General features: G+C 43.8%; 1 protein-coding gene across 5 annotated transcripts in view; it reads right to left on the minus strand.

Moving 5' to 3' along the window:
• LOC147613327 (uncharacterized) overlaps positions 1 to 12,928 on the minus strand; it is a 97,582-nt gene extending 84,654 nt beyond the window's left edge. For 2 of the 5 annotated variants that reach the window (XR_015263407.1, XM_086782622.1), the window contains exons 1-6: positions 12,063 to 12,928; positions 11,867 to 11,925; positions 7,697 to 7,749; positions 7,474 to 7,608; positions 7,287 to 7,361; positions 7,145 to 7,183 (exon numbers count right to left, since the gene is read on the minus strand). Coding sequence is in view for 4 of the 5 variants with exons in the window: in XM_086782622.1 (XP_086638748.1) it covers positions 7,145 to 7,183; positions 7,287 to 7,361; positions 7,474 to 7,608; positions 7,697 to 7,749; positions 11,867 to 11,925; positions 12,063 to 12,439 (738 nt within the window). In the remaining variant the exon portion in view is untranslated. Of the gene's footprint in view, positions 1 to 7,144; positions 7,184 to 7,286; positions 7,362 to 7,473; positions 7,609 to 7,696; positions 7,753 to 8,251; positions 8,276 to 9,077; positions 9,212 to 9,530; positions 9,640 to 11,866; positions 11,926 to 12,062 lie in introns of those variants that run through there. The other 3 variants (XM_086782624.1, XM_086782625.1, XM_086782623.1) reach the window with 3 other exon arrangements.
• Positions 12,929 to 23,075: the final 10,147 nt, after the last annotated feature.

Below are 23,075 nucleotides of genomic sequence, written 5' to 3' on the forward strand. Positions count from 1 at the left end.
CATACTCCAACCCCCCGTAAAAAATCTTCATTCTCTTGAATCTCTGCTTCCTCTTAGCTTTCTTACCATAGAGTTTATGCTCCTACAACATACAAGCATCCAGTCCCCATTCATTTATGTGATCCCAAAATGCATCCCGCTTATGTCTAGCATTCAATCCTTTAACTACCATTTCCTCTAAGCGGGGCTGAAACTTATCCACCATCTTTGCTTTGCCTTTCTGTTCTCCTATCTTGCCAATATCCCTGCTGGATGATGGAACCTCATAGGTAAGCAAAGAGGTCTTTCTTCTCCTGTAGTACGTCTGCTCTAATGTCAGAAATTGTGCTGTTTTATGTTGATCAGAGTTTTTCCTTTCCTTGTTCATTTGTCCTTGCTCTGGGGTTAAGTGCTTGCTTTGCCCAGCCTGTACTTGTCTAGCCTGCACTTGCCCAGCCTGTAATTGTTCTTTTGCTTTCATGCAGTCCCTGGCAAAATGACCAAATTTCCCACAATGGAAACAAGCCCCTACAAATGAACCAAATTGTAAGCTGATTCTTAGCTTACCATATTGACCTAGGTTTATATTCATTTCTGAGGGGGTGGGAACCTCTCTATCCCAAGTAATGCAAACCTTGTTTGATCCCTTTCCAAGGGATGGATTAGAGGGAACAAACAGGGGTCTTCCAAGAGCTTTCGCAAAATCTCCAATAGAGGGCCATAGCCAAGGTGGAAGGTCCACAAATTCCACCCAGACCGGACAAGCATTAATGAGCCCATTGTCCACATTGAAGCATGGGTCCCATGGTAAAACATGGATAAAGCTTTTCATAAAAAACAGCGGGGCCTTGGCAAGCAACTTGGGAACCCAAGTGGGATGAGCTAGAAGAACATTGTAGTTACCCTTTCTTCAGATAGAAGATCTCTCTAACCACGGGTGCTTGTAGAATCTGCTTTTCTAGCCAGTCCTTAATCTCATGTCTGGAAAGAACCTTCCCTGTACAGTATAACATTAACCCACAAGAGGCAAAGAGTGCTACTTGCTTGTCCATAAATTCAGAAGAAACAGAGACTTCTACTGAATTTGGAGAAGATTCTCCTCTCTTTCCCTCTACGTGTTGAACTTCTGACAAGCCTTTTTCTTGTAGAGACCTCTCCTTGAATTCTTCCCATGATCTACCAAGATTTGGGAAAAGCTTCTCAATCAGCCACCAATAAGCAGCAGTACCTTTCATGAACATGATTACATGCTTGATCATAGATTTTTGAGTGAAATCCTCATCACTAAAAGTAATATCAAACTAGGCAATAAAAGCAAGTGCCTTTGATGCATCATATTCCCCATGATATGTATGAAACTTCATAGATTTGTCTCCGGCTTTGAAGGCACGAGACTTTGATGCATTAGCCTGCATCTCAACATATTTTCCTACATATATGTCCATTGGGACAGCCCCTGTGAGACTCGAATCATTTTAGAAACAAAAGGTGATGCATTAGGCATAGAAACATGTGCCCTGTAAGCACGAGGCAAGGCTGGCCCCTCAACACACATTGGTGCATTTTCGTCCATAACTTCTCCTTTCACGATCATACTCTCGAGGGCATGAGTAGCATGAGAGATATGCGGAATACTTGCATCAACAGAAAATTTCAATCCATGTTGCATGTGTTGTGCATGCACATTTTCAGCCGGCAATGGCATTTGACATATGTTATGACCACTGCCATAAACATTGCATCGTTCAAGAGCTACATAAGATACACCTCAATGGTGTTAAGTCGGCCAATGGTTCCTCTCTAATAGCATGAGGATTCATCCTCTTAGACATATGTTCTTATTCAACCAGCTATAAGGGATACCAAGACATGTGGGATGGTTGCCTTTTTTGCATAGGCATCCTCGGTACGAGCCAATTATGCACGTGCTACATTCCTCAGTTGCATGTACAACTCTTGAGCTATCATTGCCATGGCATAATCCATAAAAGATTCATCTTTATTGGCCTTCAAACGATCATGTACCAATGGATTCTAGCGGCAGCGCTTCAATTCTTTTTGTTGTGCACAAAGAAGGACTTGCATACGAGTAAGTTTAGCCCTTAAGGCTATGAACTCTTCTTGCTACATTTTCTCTTTACCACGGTACGGCTGTCCCACATGTTCATATTCCCTGGTATGCACCACACGAGTTTGTTCTTCCTATGAAGCATTGGAAGCATGCATTTCATTGTCCCCGCCTCTTGTGTTGGCATCTTCAACATTCATTGTACGGCTGTCCATAGTGTTCAAAGTGTAGATATAGCTAGTGCTCGTGGTGATCGTCTTTCACAATAGAAGTGAAAGAGAACCATATGCTCTGATACCAATGTAACTCCATCGGTTGGTGTGAAATGCTTGGTTGAACACAATGCTAATCAATACACCAAGATTTAACGGACAACAAGCACAATACAAGATGTAATTTGTTAAATTGACAAGAGACGCACAATGAGCTGGAACGGCCAGACCCTCCCTCAAATAATGTTTATTGATCTTGGGAGAATGAAGTACATAGTGTCATGGGCATTTGTGACCAGATTTCCATACCAATGCATATAAATACAGTATTGCAAACAATATGGTTGTTAGTGAAGATCTGCAACTCACACTACCCTCTCAAGTGCCCATGTTCCCTACCATCTTCTCTCTATTGTTCTACCCACACATGGTAGAAACAATCTGCAAAAGAGCACGTAGAACAAGAGAGCACTACACAGGGTATGTGAACATGGAGTCCTACTACTTGCTTCCATAATTGAGCATTTAATCTTACCAATTGCAAGTAGAGTCGATGACAACGGAAGTCTTCACGGTGGAAGCGTCTGGAGTGTTGAAATCTTCAATCTGTCGTGATCCTTCACGACAAAAGTCTTCAAGTGGATGAAGGGAACCCTGGGAAAGCTTCCCCTATGATTTCACTTGAGAAAGGAAGGCTAAAATTAAGATTTTCAGCCAAAAGACAGGAAATTACAGCAATTATAAGGGCTGTTTTGCTGAATTTCAGTCATTGGGAGTGTGTAGGAGAGTGAAAACCACCTGGAAACACTCTTGGAAGCTTGGAAAACACACTAGAAAGCTTGGATATGGTGTTGGGATGGAGAAAGTGCCAAAAATACAGCCAAAGAGCCTCATGAAGGAGGGCGCCAACTTGGCATCCCGTTATAGATAACGAGACCGTGTGCAACTCTGAGCTCCAGGAAGTATCTCCTTCCTGTCCTGTGATGATCTCATGAGGCCCGTGACACTAATGTCCAGCTCCTGCACTCTAACGGGGTCATCCAAATCAAGTACAAGAACCTCGCGGCTCCCAGTCCTGGCATTGAAGTCTCCCAATAGAAGGACTTCACCCAGGCAAGAGAACTCCATGATATCATTGTAGAGTGGTAGGAAAGGGGACTAGCCATGCTGATCAACATAACGGGAGTGGCTCGGTGGGAAATAGCATATTGGAGGTCCGAGGACCGCAACGCCTCCCAAGCCTGCGAGTCTCACCCCGGAAAGCTGACTCCCACTCGTAACCCGCTATGTATGGCAGTCCCCGCTCGGGGCTCTGGTGCATCTCTGTGTAGAAGATGATGTCCCTACCTGTGAGGGTCTCACTCATCCCTCTTGGGTCAGACACAGTGTGCCGTTGTAGTTCCATATATCTAGCCTCAACTGTGTGGTCTCATAGACCCCATGCCCCTATTTGGGGCAACGATCGGTGATGATGATGCATCCATCTCTGTAGACAGCCCACTTGCCCACCTCACAAGCCTCCTGTACATTCACCATAGCCTCTGAACGGTGTGCTACCTGTGCGAGAGTCAAATCATCCCCCATGAATTTCTGTGTGCCCTTGAGGGCAGCCCGTCAATCTAGGAAGGCCTGTCAACTGGTGGTGTCAAGGAAGCGGATGAGAAGAGGCCTCTCACATGTCATGTCTTTCCTGGTTCTCCACGCACTACAAAGGGGGTACCATCTATCCCGAGTTTTTCGCATAGGGTAAGGCCTTGGGAGATGCCCTTGTTTGTAACCCTCGGACGTGCACATGTAGGGCCCTCACCTTCCTGCATCTCTCCTCCTCCAGGGTTTCATTCATGATAGCTTGTGGGGGCCTCTGTTTTTTGACCACTTCTATCCAGTCAGATTTCGTGGTCTGTAGCTCTTCCCGCAGCTTGTCATTTGCAGCCTTAGCTGCTCCACATCGGCTGCAAGTACCTGGTGTTTGCTGATTTCCACATCCTCCACATCTCGTTTAATCTTGCTGTTCCAGTACCTAAATGCATGAATCCTTGTCTTGTACCTCCCTTCTTGAATCAGCCAAGAATATCTCGCAGTCTGCGCTGCAACATGGTACCCAATGTAGTGAGGCTGAGCCAGCGGGAGAAAGTCCTGCACTGGTGGGAAATGATGCCTCTGATCCTCCTGAGGTGATGTGAGCGTGGGTGGCGGCCACTATGTCGGGGGTGTCAGGCTCTGCATAGCTCAGTGGCTACAAAAGACCCAAAGAGTCTATGAGACCAAAAGATGTTACACGTGATCCATGAGTAAAGTATTGTATGTCAAGAACATGAAAAAGAAACTAACTGCCGAAAGGAAAATAGGCCAGCATACTCTACTGACCCTGCACGTACAATGGAGTCAGCATTAAAACCTCATGTATCCTCTCCTTTGATACTGTAGAGGGGATCAATGTCCACAAGCTGAGAGGAGATGCTCGTTGATACTACTAAAGAATATCCCGGATGAATGGGACTCATCATCATGTGTCCTCCTCGACGACATCATACAGGGAGGAAATGTCCACTGCATTGGGAGGTGCTGCTTTGCAGTGCTTGAGTGTAGTCCCAATCTAGAGCTGACAAGAGGATGGACGGGATCTTGAGAGGCAAAGTGTCTGTATCTTTGAAGGGACTGCACAATGCATGAGGAGTGAGTGGACCTTGATGATGGGCTTGGATGTCTCACCCGAAATCTGTCCCCTCTGATGTCACATGGGCTGATTATATCTCACGGTCAATAGGGGGGTTTGTGATGGATGTCTGTGTAGTGTCCTGCCTCTGTCAGGGTCAATAGGGGGATCTGTGATGGATGTCTGTGGTGTGTCCTGCCTCTCAACCTGCTGCAAGTCTATCATCTTTGTGATGACTCAGATCTAGTAAGTACAGCTCCAAACATCTCAAATTTTTGTAATGCATCACCTGTGACAAAGGCCCAAACTCCTCCCTGAAGAGATGGTGAAAGCATTCCCATATCTCATAGGAAATTAAGCATTGAAACATGTAGTGCTCCTCTGACTCTATCTCCCCTCAGTGCTACATGATCTGCATATCCGTCTGTAGATGCTCTCTGCTCTCGCCATCTCAATCCAAAGGTGATGGCTGATGGCGATTCTCATTTCATGAGACATATGTGGAGATATATATGCCTCTCAATGAATCCGTCCCATTAATCCTCATAAACAGATCTCTATAAAACTGAAGCTCTGAAGAGAGCTCAGCCTGAAGTGGTGGTCGATGCTCATAGCTGTCTTCCTCAAGCGAAACTAAGGCTTATTACTGTTATCTCCATCGGCATTGCAGCTTGTTTTGAATCCAAGTATCTAGATGATAAAGACTTTGAGGCACTATATCGAATTTCTGAAAGGGCACATGCCACGAGTATATGCAGCATATTCCCTGGTGGTGGCTTGTTATATTACCCCAACAAGATGTGTTCCACATGATATATTTCTTCAGCCAAATATTTTTTCAGTGGAAGTTGATCAAAGAAACATCATGAAGCGCCTTATGCCAATCATCCTAGAATAAGGCTTACAAGTTAATGACAAATTCGTATTACTGGCCTCAAAGTGAAGAAAGATGTCATTAGATCTGTTAAAGCATGTTTCTCCCGCCATCAAGCCTTCATATTATCGGCCTCAACTAAAGCAAGATGTTATTAGAACTGCTTAAGCATGTTTCTTCGACCCATGGACAGGCTTGTGCCCTTAATCTTCGGAGAAACAAGCTATCTGAGAAGAGAAGGAGATTACCAAAGGCACAGAAAGGCTTGTGACATAAAGTTAAACGAGGCTGCCTTCCCAAGGAAGAGTTTTCCCAAGGCATAGACAGGCTTGTGGATAGAACTTGAGGAGAACCAAGGTATCCATTGAGGGAGAGATACTCTTTTCCCCAGAAGGTGGCTGGCAAAAGATCACAATGGAACCACTTCACTGACATTCTTGTTTGATCTTTGTTTTCATAATGTTATACTAGAAACTTTGGATATCACCAACAAGCAATATTTACAAATTCTCCCTTTGTAATAAAATACCAGAGGGGGGGATTGTAAGCTAGAGAAATTAGAGGAGATAAGAATAAAGAGAGTTGAGGATTCAATGTAGGAGAAAAAAGAGGATCTAAATGCCTTTACGTAAGGCTATAAATTGCAACCCTTCTATGAAGAAAAATAGGCCAGTAAAATTAGTCTCTTATGTATCATCTTCTAGCTTGTTTTCCTCTACTGATTTGTGAGTTTATGAGACGTCCTCTAGTCCTTGCCTAATGATCTCACAGTTTCATCCACCATAAAATTTTACAGGCAACCTTATCGAGAATTTTTGCAAGCCAAAACCAATGGAGTCTTCACTTGGTGTAGCTGATGTACCTCCCCACATCACAAGTTCAATCAGCTAGCTAATAGGGTTTTTATTTTCCTTTTGGTGTTTCCTATTCAGTACTGCAAATTCAGCTCTAGACCTCCATGGTCTTCACGTTTGTGATGAGTAAGCTCAAGATAGGTTCATGTAGATATTCAAATGCACATGGCCTCAATGGAGACCCTACAGTCTGCATAAGTGAGAAGTACGTTCTATCTGGAGCATAATTGACTGGTGCAAATCTGCAATGTGAACCTTACACCTTCAGATCAAGGAAACTTCTGGAGGTAGAGTATGGTTTGGTCTTGATCACAAAAAAAGGTGGCATCAATACTGATTCTAGCAAGCGGTCACTGGTTAACCTGGTATGGTAAAGAAAGTCTATAGTCGGAACACAAATCTCCCATTATAGGAAATCCTAAGTGCAAGAGACATGTATTTCAGGTACCTAGCCACTAAATGAGACCATTAGAAAAATCCCCAAAAAAAGAAATAACTTACAGGTAGTCCAGAAGATACTGTACAAACAGTTCCGAAAATCTGCAAGACACAAGTGAAATTTTTTATTTAAATTGAGCAGTCAGAGCATTCTCCACAGGAAAAAGTACTCACTTTCACGTAGACAAAAGAGAGTGTTACAGGCCTTTGTCACAAGTGTCTTGATTTGTAACAGATCAGGAATTTCGTTCCCGTTTAAATAAGCCATGACAAGCGTTACCTGCACCCATAGATGATTGTAATGTGTGAATCTTTATGTGCAGAAGGCCCAGGGGCCAGAACTAACTTTAAAAAGAACAGAACACCTAGAAAGATGTAAGGCCATTGCATACCCCACCACCAGAAGCTGCTGGGGCCCAGAATAAGACCAGACAACTTGACACAGCCACCAACAGCATGCCAAAACCTGCATAACCTATAAATGCAATCCAGAGCCCCTGCTCAATGGTACTCTGTGTCCAGCTTTTCTGCATAGGAACCACAGTTGGTGATTGATGTGTTCTTCATGACCACAGAAAAAAGCATACACTACATGACATATCTTGAAACACTCACTTTGTAATTTATTATAATCTCCTGTGAATATGCTATGACGTACGCCATGCATCCTGCTTGGTAGGTAAGTACAAAAAAGTTTTTAAAAAAAGAGTCTAATTATTGATTAAATTAAAGCTCACCAAACCATTTCTACAAAATATAGGGTTTAACAGAAGAACTTAAGCAATGGAAGCAGTTCCACGAAATATCATAGCTTCAAGCCAGATGTAAAGGACGTATCTTTGAGGCTTCTGTAATACATGAGTCCATGGCTAAATGGACACTACATCTTTAGACTTATGTATTCTGTCAGTTATAAATATTTTATGGTACATATATCAACATTCAAAGTCAAGTGAACCTATGGAATACACGTAGACTAGCAGAGCATGTGCTTGTGTTCCTCTAATTATATCAAGTGAAAACTAGATCATAAGGTGTTGGGACAAGCCAGGCTGTTGTAGTGATTCATGAATGCCAAAAGCAAAAGAACATGCAAGATAGGTCCAGAAAGTGCTAAAATTATTGCTTTCTCCACAAAATAGCAGATTTGTAATGCAGATTACTCTCAACTGTGACAAACTTGGCCTCCGATAATATTCCAACAACTCTGCTTGTGCCATAAAAATAGGGAGATGTTCTCATGGAGAGGTCCTGGACAGATACCCGGGGGCTGGCAGTTGCAGGTCACTCTCTACCCATGCAAAGGGTCTCTACCATGTTGAGGGCACCTGCTGGACTCGTTGGAGGGAATAAAACTCGACAGTGATGTTCCTCAGTGGGCCTCGTCCTCTTGCCTCCCAAGGTCCTCAGCAAGCCTAGCCTTCTCGGCATCGCATTTTCTCTGCTCTCTGTCAGCTTCGAACACCAAACGCATTCGATCATGCATCAATGCTGTTGTTCCCCCTGTTCATTTGTGGGGCCTGGGGAATTTGTTCATGTACATTGCCCACCGGGGGAACTTGTTCATGAACATTGCCCACCTCTTCACCATACTCTGCATTATGGGTTTCACCTCTGCTGGTGTAGTGCTGGGGGTGATTAGGGTGGCCTCCACAGGCGATCAATCCTCTAAAGTATCCTCCAAAATACTGCTCTGTGCCCTAGTACTCATAGTGCCCATCTCAACGAATTTTCCGAAGCGTGTTTTGACCATCCACTAATACTGTAAGTGGCTCTTATAGGTATTCTTCGAAGCTCAATAAAACATCCACAAGAAAAAATAAATTGGTTGCACTTAAATCACAATCAATAGCTCTTACACCAATGTTGCATGCAAAGTGGAAGTGTACTTACTTAAGTGATGCAGTTAATGTAAATCGATGCGCAAACTAAATACACAGAGATGGGAGAGAATGTCACCTAATCTACTGGATGTACCATAGGAATGAATATGTACCATGATTTCGTAGATCTAGTTGTGCGCTAACTACTGATCCATACACTTTGCTACTCCTAAGTTGCAAAGGGCTAGAACCAGCTAAGATATGGCTGCAAACTGTTGATCTGAGCTGAGGCTTGCATATCCAACCTTGAATGCTCAATCATGACCCTCATCTTGCTTTGTATAGGCAAAACCTTTGTCCAACTTTCCACACATGGGAGGCACCACACCTTGCTTTCATCAGAGGACAACAGGGCTGCCATGTCCAAGGCGCCCAAGAAACTGCAGGACCACCAGGCAGACGCACACACAGGAGGCCAAGCAACTGCCACCAATGGGACGGGGGGGCGTTGCTGACAAGGCTCCCGTCTGCCTGCCGCCTTCCCTCCCCTAAAAGTCCGGCATGGGGAGCAGTTTATCAAAAACTTGCACTTGTTTTAAAACAAGAAAAGCAACAGAAAGCATGACCCAAATTATTGCTGATTTGAGCATTCAAGAGTTGAGAGCTTGGAGGAAGGCTAGCCGACTACTCTCTTGCAAACGTACGAGCTGATCGCCATCATCTAGGGCTCATCCAGGGCATCCGGGAGAGGTATAAGGCGTTCCAACAACACAGCATGCACAAGCTTCTGTTCCGTACAGTTGTACGACAGGGTCCCAACACGTGTACAGAGGCCACCGGGAGTTGGTTGTACAGCTTTGGTACAATGGTGGTACAACATTTACTGTTATGGTCATACAGTTCAGGGTTTGGCTGTAAAAACTGCAGATTCAGCAGGGCTGATTGTACAGCTATAGCTATTGATTGTTGGTTCTACACCCTCAACATTGAATTGGACTTTGCGGGGCAAAAAGATTTGCGGAACACTTTGTACACATGATATTTTTGGTGGGCCACCATAGAACCTCGACTGCCACTGCTAGTAGTAGGCTCAGCCTCGCCACCCAGGGCCACTCCTCCGGTTTTCTCTCAGACCTCTGGCATCAACTCCCGGTTTTCTCTCAGACCTCTGGCATCAACTCTCAGACAGCTCAGCTTTGAAAGATTACCCTCTTTCTTTGGCTCCTCGCTCACCGCAACCTTGCAGCAGTCGGCACATACTTAGCTCTTGTAGACCTTTCAGCTGGCACCCTCCAGGATTCACATGATATGTTTGGTGGGCCACCATAGAACCTCGACTGCCACGGCTAGTTAGTAGGCTCAGCCTCACCCCGATGGCCTCTCCCCCAATTTTCTCTCTGACTTCTGGCATCAACTCTCAGACAGCTTTCAGCCTTGAAAGATTACCCTCTTTCTTTGCCTCCTCACTCACCTCAACATTGCGGTCGGCACATATTTAGCTGTTGTAGACCTTTCAGCTTCATGTAGTTGTTGTGGGACCCTCCAAGATTCACAGTGTTGTTGCCTTTGGGATTGCCCAAAGGCACAACAAGTGAAACACCCCATAGTAAGAATCAATTGTCATGTGCACCTTGCACTTGCACTTGGATGCCACGCGGACATATCTGCACGGCAGGATGCAGACCCTGGAGTGGTAATTGGTCCCTTGTGAGCCCAAGTCCAGCCACGGTTCCACTCTAAGCATCTAGGTAGGTGGTACCATGGATTCGAAAATTGAATACTCCTCCCTCCTAGTGAACTGACTATAGTAATATAGATCTACATAGATACACAACCAACAACCCCTTCTCCACAAAGCTCATCAATCATCACTATGAGTTTGTTCTACTATCATACACACAGCCTCCATCTTAGCAATTTCAGATCAGCCATCACAGCTCTATTTACATGAGCACATGGGTGTGGGGCTTTGCCATATATTGTATCAGTCCAAAATGACCAACCATATCATCCTGCTAGGACTGTATTAGACTACAACATTTCCATGTAAGGACTTACACGGCCCCCATGCCCATCTGAAACCATCCGGACCCTCAAACGGGCCCCGCAACCCAAGAACAGTGTATCCTCAGTTTGTGAACAGCGCTCACAAATACAATCACATAGCCCACACAAGCATACATCCTACTTAGCAAAGCGTCAAGTCCATCTCCCCACATTTAGGACTTCTATACGGTATGTGCAAAATTTGGTTCTAGGCTTGGCAGTTCATGTACTATAAAAATGGCTTTTGTTCCAAAGAAAACATACCCTAAAGTGGAACCAGCTCCCTTCTTCAACAGCTGTACAATCCAACTATACAGCCCCATTGCTACCACTGTTTGTACAGCTTCACCACAAGCAAAAGTAGTCAAGACCCAAGATAGGGGCATACATAAGATCATGCACTGAAATGAAGGGTTCTTTTACAACTGTCCCACTTTGTTGGCTGACTCTCACATGCAACACAGGTCACATGTGCACCTCCAGCCTAATCTCCACTAAAGACTTGAACCTTGGTTTGTGGTCCAATGCAGGGCCCAGCAGCCTTGAAGGGTGTAGGCAAGATCAGGAAGAGCAACCCTCGTTGGGAAAAATCTAGGCTAGCAAAAGACAGGCTAGGATGCCCATGGGCAGGCAATTGGGGCGGCCAACGCTGGCTGGAGAGTAAGTTTGCTGGGTGGACCAGCAGGCAGCCATGTAATGATTACAAGGTCTACATAATTGGAAAGCCTTCTCAATGTATTCCTGTCCTAGTGTATCGAATATAAGCTACTTGATGAGATATATTTATTCTCCGTATACTGCGTGATCTCTTGTCCCTTAATGGTTCAGCATTATATGCATTGACATATTTCACTAAGAGAGAGGAACATCACAGAACACATTTATTCTCCCAGATTGTAAAGGTTGGAGACATTACCAACAAGGATTCCAATGAGTATAGTTAAAGCCCATTTGGTGAACGTGACTCCAGTATACCTGTAAGTAAGAACAATAACAACCGCATTCACACGAATCATAACGACGAGGTGCATTTTGATGTCACACTTCAAATCAAATCCCTACAAAACCTACAAAAATACCTCACAAACAGCCAAAAAGAGAGATTGGCTTACCCATATATACGCCTTATTTGGGGCTGTTTCATTGTCTTTGCATAGACAGTGCTATGGATGGGGTCATAATCCAGGCTTTCAATAGATGGCTCTTCAGCAGTAGAGGATTCTATGGGGCTAACATTACCTGGGGCCTGCAAATCTGCTTCCTGTTCAACTTGATCACAAGTTATTTGTATGGTATTGTCAGCATCACCATCATCTTCATAGTCACCGTCATAATCATCACCATCATCTTCATAGTCATCTTCATAGTCACCGTCATAATCATCATCCAAATCGACATGAAGATCATCCTTTGCCATATCCATGGCAGAGGCTGGCTGGCTGTCACGCTGCAGTAATGGGGTTTGGATTTCCACATGTGGGTCTTCCATGGCTGCAGCAGAAAATGCAATAGAGGGTTCTTTGCAGAGAAGATCGGGTGGGATGTGGGCACTGTGGACAAGGAGGAGGGTTTGAGCAGTGATGAGAATATTGAAGGAGCCATGGGAGGGGATGTGTGCTAAAGGGGGGCTCTGTCTAGCTGGGTAAGAGGGGCCCCGTTTGTGCTGTTGTTTTGGCCGGTTGGGCTGCTGGTCGGTGCCTCAGAAGCGGGAAAGGCAAAGACTTGGTATATTAAATTTTACATTTAGTGGGCTAACCGTTAACGACCCTTTCACGCCAACCTGAGCTCTCTCGATCCTCCACGTCGTTCCATGCCAGCTCGATTGCCGTCCTCCTCCTCCTCCTCCTCGCCTTGAGCCACGTTCTCAAGGGCCCAGAGTGTAAAAGTGCATGAAATTTTTTGTTCTCTTTTGAGCTTTGAATGTCACAGTGTTACATAACATGAAACATTGTAAAATCACTCTTAGTATTCTTAGAATGGATTTTCTCTTACACTGTTACATATCTGTACTTACATTACTTATTAGAAGAGGGAGAGAGTAGCATTCTACATTCTCTTCACCTTGATCCTAATTCTCATCATGCTACACATACTCATTAATGTTATATTAAATAAATTTGACCACCTAAGGTATTCACCATTCTAAGTTAGTTAAAGAGTGGAAAAGACCACTACAATAAAGATGCACGATCAAAGGGTTAAAAATGCAAGAATTAAAAGCTTCAAACACATGACTGGAGACAAGGGTTATAGTGGCACATACAAGATATTGCACCTATTTTATAACTCAAAACATGAGCTACACAATAGAAAAGAACAGCACAAAAAAGAGAGGAGAGAGAACCCATCTGTTCATCTGTACATTGACCCATTTGTTCATCTGGACATTGATGGATTGCCCGGCCGCTGGAGTCCGCGCCACCTTGCCCGGCCGCCGGTGGTGGTCGGCGCCGGAGTGGAGGCTGCCCACGATGCTATCGGAGACGTTGTTCAGCATGATCATGCCGGATCACTTGCAGGCGATTGCCATGGCCAATTGAGTGCAAATAGAGGAGCATTGCAGTAGAAGAGGTGACGGGCAATATGATGCAGGAGGTGCATGTCGTACAAACGCGGAAGCACGTCACTGTGCGTGCGGCCTCTACATGAATTAGCGGCGCTGCACCACCGCGATAGCAAAAATTAGGTAGAGCTGGTCCTGCTGATCAGTCGACGGAAGGCCACCGTCCACATCTCTCAGCTCTCACCGCAACAGCGACAACAATTAGCTGCGCCAACTCTGCACATCTGTTTTAGTGGAGCATTCCACTCCTTGCCAACTACGGGACCTTGGCCATCAACCCGAGATGCTCTAATAGTGCTACTGCTTGCTTTCTTTTTAGCGCTTGTATATTTTTTTACCACCTTGCTGAGTTTCTCATATTAAAATTTAACAAATAAAAAACCAACCATGAATTGTGATTTTTTTTTAAATTAAAACTTGATTTTTTAACACGATTCTTATAGTAAATATTTTCAAAACAAATTAAGAACACGAGTAGCCTTACTAGTCTTCACCCAGTAGGGACTGGGCACAATTCCACTCAAATGTAGCTCATCGAAGTGGAATGTGGATTTTGCCGGACTTGGAGTTTGCCCAGCACATCTCCATGCCCCTTTTTATATTGGCCTATGCATCTCCCTACCTTCTTCTCATCAATCTCACAACTTCCTTACTATCCGATGCCAATGTCCCGCCAAAGCTTACACTTTGGGACACGAATGATGGGTATCATAACATCAATGATCACAACTTGACTTATATCACCAAGCCTCAAACAAATTATGCAACATGTTCACTCTAGTGTAGCCAAACTACTAATTTATTGGGTTCATCCCATGACGATGGGTTGAACATAGGCACAAATCTACTCCAACTCAATAGGTAATCCACTCTCTCACATAAATTCCGCCATCTCTGACAATCTCTCTCTCTCTCTCTCTCTCTCTCTCTCAAAATGTACAAAGCACAAAACGATAATTAGAAACCTGAATGAACATACAAAAATATATACATTTGAAAACTATACGAAAATGTGGTGCCCCGAAATGCTCCATGTACAAAAGTCCCCATAAGTTATATAGTGGTCACCAAAAAATCTCATATATAATAGACTATACTAAAATGTGGTAACCAAAATGTTTCACGTAGAAAGGTATGATCATAACCTATATAAGGACCACCAAAAAACCTCATATACAATGACTGTAAACTAGATTCATATATAAAAAGATATAATACATTTAAGTAGAATCAAATAGTGCCATAAAATCTTGGCTATGGTGGATTAAGGAATGTAGAAGTGGATCAGCATTAACATCTTGACATATAAGAAATGCAAGAAAAGAGATTAAGGCTAATGAGTTATTAACAAAACTAGAGCATAATGACAAGAGGTTTAGTAAAAGGCTCACTTGTTTGATCCATTAGATAGAGTGCCTTTTTATAGGGGTGACTATCTCCAATTTGCACTAATCATGGCCTATAAGCTTGCTTAAGCAACCCCTAATCTTTTCTAGATTTGAGCACCATCTCCCTTGAGAAGTGAGCACCCATAAAAAGCATCCCTTTCCACTTGTTCTAGGTGCCTGCTTTTGGCCTCCATTGCATCTTTTCATCAATCTTTGGGCTCCCTTTAATCCTTTGAACCATAGTCAATGACTTATGTAACCATCTTTCATCAATCTTTGGGCTCCCTTTAATCCTTTGAACCATAGTCAATGACTTATGTAACCATACCACTCCCCTTTACTCCAAACCTTTACCCCATATCACTTGATATTTCAACACTTCCCCTCAAGTGATGAACTACTACCACCATACATACTATCCCCTCAAGTGACAAACTACTACCACCATACACACTCTGAACCTACACATTTAGTCGTTTATTAGAGTGGTCTATCAGTGACCTCATAGGCTACAATGTTGGCTTAAAGTCTATAGTTTTACACAAGGGTAGGAATACAATGATTAGGTATAAACACAAGGTGAGAGAAATGCCATCTTCCATAATGATTGGCCTCCTTCCCGGGAAGCCCCTTCATTTGGCTCTTCTTTCGGCATGATGTTTGCTTGATTGTTCTTTGCTTAAAACTCAAAAGCTTTAAGCTTGGTCTCTCCTTGTTTGCGAATGACTCAATGGTTTTGTCCCCATATTTTCTCAAGGGTTCTTCACACATCAAATTCAAGTTTTGATTCATAACACATGCGTGCTCATAAAGGCCGCTTACAACAAAAATTAAATCAAGTAAAAAATATGGGCAATGTGTACCGAACCATACAAACACCTTAACCTTGAGAGTTGTACTCTCCTTTGATCATATATGATGTTTGCCGCCGTAATAATCCATTGATGAAGGTCCAAATATGGGCAAGGTGTACCAAACCATACAAACACACACTACAAGGGATTGGGCTCATACCCGCGCTCTTAGCCGCTAAAAATGACTTGTGAAAAAAAGTAGCGGGCTCGTGTATCAGCGCGTGTATAATCGCGGCCAGAGACATGCGTGTAAAAACGCATGTACAATACCTCTCAGACGCGCGTATACACGGGTGTGTAGCCGCGTTTTTTTTTGCAGACGCGTTAATACACGCCAGTATACACGCTTCTTATTCTATTAGACGCGGTTATACACGGGTGTATAGCCGCATCCTGTTCAGTCCCAATGTCCCAGACGCGTTTTTACTTGCGTCTATACACGCGTTTCTTTTATTTAGATGCGCTTATACACGCGTTATTGCCAGTTTATACGCGTTTATACACGCGTAATTTCCAGTGTATCCGCGCAGATACACGCAATTTTTAGCAGTTTTGACGCGTTTATACACGCGAACAGAGAGCAAAAAAAAAATCCAGAGAGTGCTATTTGGTGCCTGAATACTGTTCCAGCATTCCAGCACCCAATAGCACTCTCTGGTTTAGGGTTTTTGGTGCATTAGACCATCCACGAAGAACATATGCACGAGGGAGATTAAGACAAGAACGACATGAATGCATGCATACATTGTCATTACACGATTCAAGACAGCCATGAATGTAATACTATCGATCAATCAATTCAATATTACTATCAAAATTTCATACATGTATACAAGGGAGTCCATATCTCGAAGTAGCCCATGGCTTGAGTTTACAAAAAAATATATACAATCACATCCTAAATATGGAATGTGATACTACAAATCTGAGTACTACTCAGACCCAGATGATGACTCGGTGCTCCCCTCATGCTCAGATGAGCTCGCATCGGTCGGAATGTCCGAGGAGTAGTGCTCACGTCCACCCTCTGCAGCGGCGGCCGGTGGATCATCAGCAGCTTGTGCCTGTTCAAGTAATATATAGTATATAAGTATATATATATATATATATGCAATTCAATAAACCAAAACCATTCGTTACGAATTTTCAAGTACCTGTCGACCGTATGGTCTCATGGCCAACTCAAACTGCACGTCCGTAATACGTCCCTCGGCTCTGAAGATGGCCCACGTGTCACGTCTGCTATGCCGGCGAGCATACGCAGTATCGTGGGTTGTGGGCTTCCTCCCCGTAACCCGTCGCTGTATCATAATCAACACAATTTGTAAGATTAAAACAATTCATAGAATCAATGAATTAAGTAAACAATCAAATAAAGTGACAGGATACTTACGAACTCTGCCTCCCATGACTCGACGCCGCCAGATCCGAAATGCGAAGATCCAACGGTCTCCATCTGGATCCGTCGTGCCTCCACATGCTGCCTGCTCTTCACGCCACCCTCTGCTCGTTTCTTTGCCTCCTTCCACTCGCGTTTGTGCGCAGTGGCAGGTTTCTCGGCAGGATAGCCACCCGCAGCTACATTTAGCCGGTCATCGTACGCGAGTTTTTTAAGGTGAGATCTTTTATTACTTAAGATCTCCCTTATTCGCGTCCTTCCCCATACATCCGAGAATGTAGCATGTGGGGGATTGGGGTACCGACTGTGTACAGCCTCTATCACCTCCCCAACTAATCGGCTATTTTGATCTTTAAATTTAATAAAACAATTTCTATATGAGTTTGATACTACCCCACGCATGTACTCCATTACCTCCCTCCCCCTCGCATCCATCACTATCCCGCCCCTATCCGTCACATCATAGCAAACCACTCTCTCCATCTCTCTCATCTCCTCCTCTTCCGAACTGTCTCCTCTAACTCTTCTCCCTCTATCTCCTCTCTCATCCCGTGCCCTACTACCTCCCCCACCTCCCCCACCTCCCCCACCAAAGCACCCGCCGCATCCTCCACTCCCACTCTTCCTACTGCTGCGGGTGGAGTCACGACTGGGAGATTGTCTACGTGACGGTGGCTGTGAGCCCTGACGTGACGGTGGCTCTGAGGGAGCACGTGATGGTGGCTGTGAGGGTGTACGTGAGTGCGTCTGGGACGAGGTATGTCTCCTCGGTGGACGTGGAAGAGGAGAAGCTGCATGCCGTCTCGTCGGACTCGGAGGAATAGACGGCACTGGAGTGCCCTGGATACTCGCGGTAGGGGTATAGACACCAGGCAGGGAAGGAGGGGGATGAGCATACATATACTCTGTAAGCTCAACCGGACCAGGTTGGCGCCCAAAGTGATTCATCATCTCCATCAACCAATTGCTATACGCAAATGGATCGGATGAAGAACCTGGAATATCCATAAAGAACCTGCAGCAAACATCATCATGTACATCATTGACTCACACATTGTCATTACACAAGTCAAATGCCTGCAAACCATGAAATCTGAAACGCCGCAGTTTTCTGTCTGCAGAAACGCGTGTATACACCCGTTAAAAAACGCGTGTATATACCCGGCAAAAAACGCGTGTATATGCGCGTGGAAAAACTCTGCAGACAGGTTACACGCGCTCCTACACGCGTTCGTACACGCGACCTGCGAAAAAAATTTCTCGAAAAAACCGACCCCCGACAAAAACAGAATGTCCTTATAAAAGGACCAGCCATTGTCGCCCCTGTCAGGATGCAGCAACCCAATCGTATGCAAAAAGACAAACCCAAAGAGCAAAGAGCAAAGTAAACAAATCTGACAAAAGAGACAAGGCACAGGACAAAGTGACTCACCTCTGAAAAAGTGAGTCCTCTCTGCTCCTTCTCTGCTCCCTCCTTCTCCCGTGTGTGTGCTCCTTTCTCTGCTCCCTCCTTGCTGTTGGAAAAGGCGAAAACAGGCGAAAACGCATGCACTGTTGATTTCTAAGTTCAAAATCTATATTTGGGGAAGGCGGGCTGTTTTTAGTTTAAATATGCCGTCGCGTTTATGGGTGCGTTTATGTTCGCGTTTATCAACGCAGGTATTTTCGCGTGTACATGATTTCAGCTGCGCTTATACACGCGTTTTGCAGAAAGTAGCCGCGTGAATACACGCGTTTTTTAGGAAGTAGCCGCGTTTATACACGCAAGTTTTAGGAGATAGCCGCGCGAATACACGCGTTTTTGTGCTTTCATTAAAAATATATAATGAGTTTGTGTTTTCTGATTTGTACACAGGATGTCATCAACCTCTTCAAGCAGTTCTGGGGAAGATGAGACAATGCGTCATCGTAATCGCGATGTGTGGTTGGGACAACGGATCAAATGTATGTGTAATTGATGTCAAGGATGCATTGTACGAGCACGTCGAATTACCTTGAATCACATCTCCATGTATGGAGAATGGAATCAAACAGGTTTAGAGGTGAGTAGATGTAAATTGATGGTATTCAAATGACTCATGGTATCCAAATTAAATTAATAGAGTTGTAACATATAATTTGATAAATTGAAGCAGGATGCAGTACCACACCCTAACATGGTACCCTACGCGCGACGAGAGCACGTAAAGCGTCGACGAGATGATGCTGGAGCTTCGGGATCTAATGTCAGAGATGAGTGGGAAAGGGACGACAATAGCCCTACACCCCACGAAGTTGTGGAAGAGGAGGTGCTTGATGATATGGTGCGGAATCTTTTTAAGGATGATCCCAAACGTATGGACGACGATGATATGGAACAAGAGCATCTTTATAAAGCTTCATCGATACCTGCGAAAAAAATTTCTCGAAAAGACCGACCCCCGACAAAAACAGAATGTCCTTATAAAAGGACCAGCCATTGTCGCCCCTGTCAGGATGCAGCAACCCAATCGTATGCAAAAAGACAAACCCAAAGAGCAAAGAGCAAAGTAAACAAATCTGACAAAAGAGACAAGGCACAGGACAAAGTGACTCACCTCTGAAAAAGTGAGTCCTCTCTGCTCCTTCTCTGCTCCCTCCTTCTCCCGTGTGTGTGCTCCTTTCTCTGCTCCCTCCTTGCTGTTGGAAAAGGCGAAAACAGGCGAAAACGCATGCACTGTTGATTTCTAAGTTCAAAATCTATATTTGGGGAAGGCGGGCTGTTTTCAGTTTAAATATGCCATCGCGTTTATGGGTGCGTTTATGTTCGCGTTTATCAACGCAGGTATTTTCGCGTGTACATGATTTCAGCTGCGCTTATACATGCGTTTTGCAGAAAGTAGCCGCGTGAATACACGCGTTTTTTAGGAAGTAGCCGCGTTTATACACGCAAGTTTTAGGAGATAGCCGCGCGAATACACGCGTTTTTGTGCTTTCATTAAAAATATATAATGAGTTTGTGTTTTCTGATTTGTACACAGGATGTCATCAACCTCTTCAAGCAGTTCTGGGGAAGATGAGACAATGCGTCATCGTAATCGCGATGTGTGGTTGGGACAACGGATCAAATGTATGTGTAATCGATGTCAAGGATGCATTGTACGAGCACGTCGAATTACCTTGAATCACATCTCCATGTATGGAGAATGGAATCAAACAGGTTTAGAGGTGAGTAGATGTAAATTGATGGTATTCAAATGACTCATGGTATCCAAATTAAATTAATAGAGTTGTAACATATAATTTGATAAATTGAAGCAGGATGCAGTACCACACCCTAACATGGTACCCTACGCGCGACGAGAGCACGTAAAGCGTCGACGAGATGATGCTGGAGCTTCGGGATCTAATGTCAGAGATGAGTGGGAAAGGGACGACAATAGCCCTGCACCCCACGAAGTTGTGGAAGAGGAGGTGCTTGATGATATGGTGCGGAATCTTTTTAAGGATGATCCCAAAGGTATGGACGACGATGATATGGAACAAGAGCATCTTTATAAAGCTTCATCGACACCGGTGTTTGACGGGTGCACATTCTCAGTTTTACGTGCTTCCCTTGAACTACTTAATATACAAACAGTTTATGGATGGAGCAATGCAAGTCTTGACGCATTGTTGAAGTAAGCATTCTAACTTATAAATTTGAATTAGTGGTTTAAGGTTTAGGATTTAAGACTAATTATAATTGATGATATTGGATGCAGGCTATTGTCAAACATGCTTCCAAAGGAAAATAGACTGCCCACCTCAAGAGACATAGCGAGGCGAAGAAAGAGGAGAAGCAGGTAAAGCAGGCCATCACCACTTTGCGTACTCCCACTGGATGCATGAGATCATTGAAGGGAGCCTTTACAACCACTAAGAAAAGAGGCGTTGAGCAACTATATGGGTTGAAGTCCCACGATTGGCACAAGATGCTTCAAGTAAGTGTTTTCCAAGTCTTGTACGTACGTTGAAATTAAATTTTGTAATGCCATAAACCATAAATGTGCTCTTATGTGCGCAGTTCATATTACCTACTAGCATCGACCATTGTGCGAATAAGAGTTTGAAAAAATGTATTTATAAGATGGGCGAGCTTGTGAGGTATGTAAAACCCATGCTCAGATCACCCTTCATTATACCTTGCAAAATGAACGTGCATGAGGTATAACGTACTATTTATTTATTTTTCAGATATGTTAGTTCCAAAGCAATTGATCCAGCCACGTTGGATGATGCGCGTGTTATGGCAGTGGAGGTGGTTTGTTTGGTAGAGGAGACTTTTCCGCGAACCATTCTCACAAGTCAACTACATCTCATTGTGCATTTAGTGGACGAAATTGCTTTATGTGGTACTGTGCATGCACGTTGGATGTTCTTCCTAGAGCGCTTCATGAAGACCTTAAAAGACTTTGTGAGGCAAAGTGCAAGGCCTGAAGGAAGCATGGCCGAGGGTTGGTTGATACAAGAGTCTCTTGTATATATTTCAGAATTTCTTGGTCAGGTGGACAGCTCTTTGCCACGACTATGGAGCAATGAAGAGGACTTGAGGATGACCTCTATTGTGCCTCAAGGAAAAGGACAGAGTAAAGTAATTGACAGAACATTGATTGATGATCTCAATTTCACTTGTATCCTTAATAGTGATGTGATGAGCAGATGGGTTACAAGATATGAGGATGCAAAGACAAAAAGGCAAGCAGAAAGAGCTCTCTTTCGGAGGCAACATGGCTCTCGGAAGGCGTACCCTAAGCATCTAGCAACACTTCCGAATGATATCCATGTTGATTGGTTGCATGAGGAAATGGAGAGAGCAGAGAGTGACGAGGGGCTGCATATCACGGCGGAAGAATGGGAGTATGCACGAGGATGCATGTCAAAGGTACATAGAACTAATGTTTTGCATTAGTTGTAAGTGATTTTCTTTTAATATTTATTCACATTGCTTACACAAATATTGCTTCTATTTTGGTCCAGTGCACTATGTTCAATGCTATATGGTGTGAAGGCAAGCATTTTCGAACATAAAGAATTGATGAAAAGAGAAATACACAAGATTGCGGTGTCATTAGTAGCTTTGAGGGAGCTAATGGAAAAATGGATGATTATTGTGGCATAATCCAAGACATATTTAGGCTTGACTTTCGTCGCTTCTTTGTGTATGTTTTGGATGTCAAATGGCAAATGAACGTGGTGGAAAAAGGGCCTGATGCAACGATAAAACGCCATGCAAGTGGATATGTAACTATTGACTCTACAAAGTTCTGGCAAACAAAGAAAGATAGGCTCGTATTGCCACAACAATGTGAGCAGGTATGCATTTTTTTACTAATGTGTTTCATGTACATATATATCTAAGCTCGCGTACCCCTTGACTTTTGATATGCTAATTAATTACTGTACTGTGGGTATTTGAGTAGGTTATCTATCTACCAATGGTGCATGACATCAAATGGTGGTACGTCATCCCTATTGCACCACGTTCCAAAGTGATGTATAATACATTCACTGATATGGAGCATATGGAGGATGTAACAAGCCGCAATGAAGATGACGTCGAACATGCCATTGAAGATGTTGTGATCGATGATCAAGAAATAAGAGATGATCGTGATAATGAGGATGAGCATGCCATTTCTCATGATCATGAGAATGACCCTACCATTGAGGATGATGGTGATGATGATGAGGATGATCAGGACATCGATACCATTATCAATGGAGTACAGAATATCGATAGTGGAATAAATTTAATCGTAGCCTTACCAATTGATCAAATGGATATTGATGTTGATCGTTTGACAAGGATGGATCTTATTGAAGATGAGATCGAACCCTAACCAATCCGTCACTGTATGTTCTAAATTGATGACATTTCTATCATCTCATATGCATGATTTATTTTTGAATATATTTCATTG

The sequence above is a fragment of the Cibotium barometz genome, chromosome 44 (genome assembly GCF_041138505.1).
Source record: "Cibotium barometz isolate CiBa-2024 chromosome 44, ASM4113850v1, whole genome shotgun sequence".
Lineage (NCBI taxonomy): Eukaryota > Viridiplantae > Streptophyta > Polypodiopsida > Cyatheales > Cibotiaceae > Cibotium > Cibotium barometz.